The sequence below is a fragment of the Fukomys damarensis genome, unplaced genomic scaffold, assembly GCF_012274545.1.
Source record: "Fukomys damarensis isolate Sample0158 unplaced genomic scaffold, DMR_v1.0_HiC HiC_scaffold_32, whole genome shotgun sequence".
Classification (NCBI taxonomy): Eukaryota; Metazoa; Chordata; class Mammalia; order Rodentia; family Bathyergidae; genus Fukomys; species Fukomys damarensis.
Window position 1 is genome coordinate 37,057,588 of NW_022900944.1, and position 5,468 is coordinate 37,063,055.

The 5,468-nt window shown below is 44.7% G+C and overlaps 1 protein-coding gene across 1 annotated transcript in view; it reads left to right on the top strand.

Annotated features, from left to right (window-relative positions):
- The first annotated feature begins 307 nt into the window (after positions 1-307).
- Positions 308-5,468, top strand: part of Vac14 (VAC14 component of PIKFYVE complex) — a 100,095-nt gene continuing 94,934 nt past the window's right edge. The window contains exon 1 of the mRNA XM_010644439.2: positions 308-722. Coding sequence (XP_010642741.1) covers positions 619-722 — 104 coding nt within the window. The 5' untranslated portion in view covers positions 308-618. The remainder of the gene's footprint in view (positions 723-5,468) is intronic.

Below are 5,468 nucleotides of genomic sequence, written 5' to 3' on the forward strand. Positions count from 1 at the left end.
TACAAAATTAACTGTTTCAATGGTGGGAAATATTAGCGTATGGGAAATTGGTAAATTACCAAGTACTGAACGAACTAGATCATTCAGCATAAATTATCTAATGTCAGTCTCCAAAACCCGATCGGTCTCACGTGTTTTACACATGCTCACTATGTGGGGAAACTGAGCCTCAGAAAGCTCCCGGCAAGCCACATAATGGGTCGCCCTGTAGGACAGAAGATGGAGAAGGATTAGAGCCTTAGTTGGGCGCCGCCAACCAAGTGCAGCCTGCGTACGGAGGAGTGTCCGGAGAGGCGTGTCTTCACGGCGGAAGGCGGAAGTCGTTGCGGAGTCACGTGATCCGGGTAACATGGCCGCTGCCCGCTGAAAGCTACCGGTCCCTGGCGGGAGCTTGTCTCGTGAGCAGTTAGGCGGACCCGGTCGGGTGTGGGAAAGGAGGGTCTGGGCCCGGGTTCTGGAGCATCTCGCGACGGTAGAGCAAGACAGGCAGACTCGGGTGGCGTGGTCCATGAACCGGCGCCGGTGGCAGCGCGGAGCCGCAGATTCACCTGGCCCTGGCGCGGTCCTGGCAGCCGCGGGCTGAATCTCGAGGACCGGGACCCATCCTGAGCTGTAGCTATGAATCCCGAGAAGGACTTCGCGCCGCTCACGCCCAACATCGTGCGTGCCCTTAATGACAAGCTATACGAAAAGCGGAAGGTGGCAGCGCTGGAGATTGAGAAGTAAGAGCTACCCCACCCTGGTTTTGCAGCCCCAGGGAGGTCTGCTCCCTAGGGTGGGAGTAGGGGTAGGAGAACTTTTCGTGTCTTCTCGGACAGTGATGCTTTCCCAGGTTTCAGCCCCTTATCTCGGTGTTTGAAAGCAGGATATTTGGAGCCCTAACCCGGAGTCTGAGCTTCCCGCTTCACAAGGTGTGATTTGAGCCAAGTTCTTTAACCTCCTGATATCCCAAAGGGCTACAGTTTAAATGAACATCGCGTATGTGTGGTGCCTACCGCAGTGCCTAACACTGGTTGAGTCCTCACTGGTCTCCATCAAAACCAGGAGATAGGAGCATGGCTTCTGCGGTGGAAGAGAGGTCAGAAGCTGAGAATTTGCTAGGGATATTGTCTGGCCTGGCTTCTTACCCGGCTTCTGATAAGTAAAAGAGACTGTTAAATGACCAGGTGGAGAAATCAAGTGCAAACCTCATGATTTTAAGACTCATAGGATTTTTCTTTTCTGTCATATAACCTTTCCCTGAAAGTAGAAGTAGGAATAACTTGACCTTTCTTGCTTCTGCGGTTGTGTTACATGTATTTGTAATCATGATCTAATAATTTGGTTTTGTTTCCCAATGTTCAAAATGTTTAAATAATGGGTTTTTTATTTAGTTTATTGGTACATTTTACGTATACAGTCCAGCTAATTCATCATTGGGATTTTGTACCTTTACATGACAGGTCTTGGTTCTCATTTTTTCCCCTTGTCCCCACCCTCCCTTCACCCCTTCCTCCCCTCCCCATTTACAAACACTTTATTTCCATTTTTCATTTTCTCATATTTTTTTCTTTTCCCTTATTACCTTTCCCCTACCCTTCCCACTTTCCCTACACCTTTAGCCCTTTTCTTCCTATTTCACGCTGTCAGTTATCTCATTAGGATCTTATGTACTATTGTAGTTTTTCACACCAGAGTAAATAATGATGTTTTATTATTTTTTTCATTTTGTATTTTCTGCCCAACCAAATCTTAGTAGTAAAGTTGGGTGGGTGGATGATTTCAGAAGAGTGGAAGGAAGCAGGTTGTGAAACTGAAAGATCATCAATCTGGGAGTCAGAAAGGGTGGATAGCAGTTCTGCCCTGTCCAGTAGAGTAGCCACTGGCCATGTGTGGCTATTTAAATTTTAATTATTAATAATAAAATTTTAAAATTCAGTTCCTCTGTCACACCTGTATTTCACACATTCAATAGGCACACATGGCTATTGGCTGCCATACTGGACAGTGTGGTTTAGAAAACATTACCATTGTTGCACAAGGCTCTGTTGGACAGCCCCTGTCTAACCCATGGTGTGACACTCATCCTTTGACCTGGTGCAGAATCCTCAACTCATGGTTTCTTAACCTCAGCCCTACTGACATTTTGGGACAGATAGTTCTTATAATGGTTGTAGTGGACTGACCTGTGTCTCTGGCCTTTACCCACTAGGTGCCAGTAGCACTCCAGTTGTAACAACTAAAATTGTCTTCAGACCATACCAAATAGCCCCTGAAAGTGCAAAATTACCCAGATTGAGAACTGCTTCCTTAACTGAATTGATTTTATTTTTCTCCTTAAAATCAAAGGGTTTAGACTTTGATCAGACTTTCCCAATTGACTCTAATGTTTGGTATGTCCATTCTAGCTATTCTTGATTGTTCTTTTTTTCATGAAGCTTTCTATATGTATCCTAGCTCTCCAGTGCTAGTAAGTCTTAATGAGAATTGTCATACTGTAAAGGGGGACCCAACAATGATGTATAGACATGGGTTTTGTTGCTTTGATGTTGTACTCTGTGTTAGTCAGCTTTCTGTTGCTGTATCAAGTACCTGAAATAATCATCTTATAAAGAGATAAAGATCATTCTGTTTCACAATTTTGGAGGCTTCAGTCCATGGTCAATTGGCCCCGTTGCTTTTGAGCATATGGTGAGACAGCACATTGTAGAAGGGAGCATGTGGTGGAATAAACCCATTCATCTCATGTTAGGTCTTGAAGGAAGAAGAACAGCTGGGAGTCCTACTGTACCCTTCAAGGGCATGACCCCAGTAGCTAGACAACCTCCCAGTGACCCTCACCTCACTAGGGACTAGGCTTTATAATACGTGAGCCTTTGAAGGACACTTCAGATCCAAACTATAGCACACTTGATAGGTGTAGTGGTATGCACCTGTAATCCTAGCACTCAGAAAACTGAGTGTCTTAGTTACTTTTCTCATTGCTGAGACAGAATACCACCCAACAGTACAAGTTAAAGGAGGAAAGGTTTGTTTAGCTCACCATTTGTAGAAGTTTCAATCCATAGTTGGTTGGCTCTAAGGCAGGGTTGCATAGCAGAGGGACATCACAGAGGAAAAACAGCTCATTGCAGGCCAGGCAGAAGGCAGGAACCATCAGAAGAAGCAACAGGCTGCCTTCTTTCTGTCCCTTTTATATTACACCCAGGCTGTAAGTTTATTGAGTGGTACCATCCACACCCAGAATGGGGCACTCATAATCCCAGCATCACACCCGTAATCCACCCACCATCAAAACTCCCCATCTATGTATCAGAGGGTGATCATTCCTCTAACTGCCTAGAAAAGGACAGTGAGGGCTAAAGGAATAAAAGACAGTAGAGACTTGCATAATTTCAGAATATATGGGGGGGCCTCAGAATAGACAAAGACCAAGACTCTGAGCTAGCCATTATTTATTGATTGATGAACACATTTTTTTTTTTTTTTTTTTTGGTACCAGCAATTGAACTCAGGCCCTTGTGCTTGCAAGGCAGGCAGTGGAACCTCTGAGCTAAATCCCCAGCTCTAGCCATTATTTATTGGATACACACAGTAACTGAAGGGAGTATCAGGTGACTTAGGGGGCAGTGGTAATCAATGAGAATCTTTTGCTGATGAGGATCTTTCGTTGATGAAGGCAATAAGAAGAGAAGGGACAAGATAGTAGGCTAACAAAGAAGTTGTCCTTCCCCCAGGTGAAACCTCTCTCTCTCTCTCTCTCTCTCTCTCTCTCTCTCTCTCTCTCTCTCTCTCTCTCAATTACTACTTGGTTCTATAAGAACCGGGATGTCTTCAGCTGATGTACTTTTGCTATTGAGCTTCACAGGACCATTGAGGCGTCAACTTGTGACCAGAGGCAAATGGAGTTATGTTTCCACATGCCGTAGCTGGCTCATGGGCAAGGTGACATTGGGTCTTAGACAGCTATAGTCATACTTTAATTATGACATGATTTTTCCCCACAATTTATGTAGAATGGCTATCGATACCTATGACCACATGAGGCTTTTTGGGGGACACCTAGATCCAAGCCATAACACTGAGGCAGGAGGATCATTGTGAGTTCAAGGCCAGCCTGGACCACACAGCGAGACCCTACCTTACAAAACAACAACAACAAAACTATAACCAATCAAAAATTTTTTAAAAAAATTATAACACAGTTATGTCCACTTTGCCCATCACCCATTTGGCTTCTTGGGAATGTCTGGTTTTACCCTAGCTGAGACACCTGTTGGGCCCTTGAATAGAGGTATTCATTCAGCATTATTGCTATTTCCAATACAACCAGCATTAAGTACTCTTACTCTGCAGGCAGTTTGGGGGGGTTTTGTTCTTAATGGGCTTCGTTTTATATTAGAAATTGTCCTTGAATTTGGAATTCAGAGAAACTTCCTAGGGCTTTAACTGGACTGTAAACTCCTTAGGAGCAGAGACTTTGTTATATTTCTCCTCAGCACTTAGCACAGTGCCTAATGGCATGTGACATTTGGAGTCTGCATGAATGACGAGACAAACATTTTTGGTGGAGGAGTGACATTGCACCCTGAGGACCTTGCCTCTCAAAAGTCTGGCCCACAAACAGCAGCACGGCGAGCTTGTTGGAAAGAGACTCTCCCACTTCGTTCACCCCATCCAGGCCTACAGAAGGAGAATCTGAACTTTAACAAGACCTCTGGATGATGACTGTTCATATTAAAGTTTGAGATGGTCCGGGGATTTAGCTCAGTGGTTCCACTGCCTTCCTAGCAAGCACAAGGTCCTGGGTTGAATCCCGTACCAAAAAAAAAAAGTTCAAGAAGCACAGCCTCAAAGGTGATCTGTTCTATACTTAGAATATTATATTGTAATGTACTCTTTGTTTACCTTGGTCAGGGGTGACTGTCAACCAAACAGACAGTCCCTGCACATACCCCATAAAAGACAAGCCAGAATATTGGAGGCCAGAGATTTGGCTCAGTGGTTGTGCCGTCTGCCTCGTAAGCACAAGGGCCTGAGTTCAATCCCCATTACAAAATAAAAGCGGGGGGCAGGGATTTAGCTCAGTGGTTCTGCCACCTTCCTCACAAGTGCAAGGACCCAAGTTTGATCCTCAGTACCAAAAAAAAAAAGAATATTGGCAGTTGCCAGTGTAGTGTAGATGAATCAGCTCACATGCTTCAGAAATAAAAATGTACCTCTGGTGTAATAGCTCACACTTGTAATCCCAGTGCTTGGGAGGCTAAAGCCCAAGGATCACAAGTTCAAGGGCAACCTGGGCTACATAGTTCAAGCCCAACCTGAACTACATAGCTAGACTCTGTCTGAAAAAAATAGATATGAAAATGGTTAGTCCTCTTTTTAGATAAATGGCCCCTCTAAGACTGTCTTACAAAGACTGGAGATTTAGCTTAGTGGTGCTGCCTCCTGTCTCGCAAGTACAAGGACCTGAGTTCCATCCCTGGTAC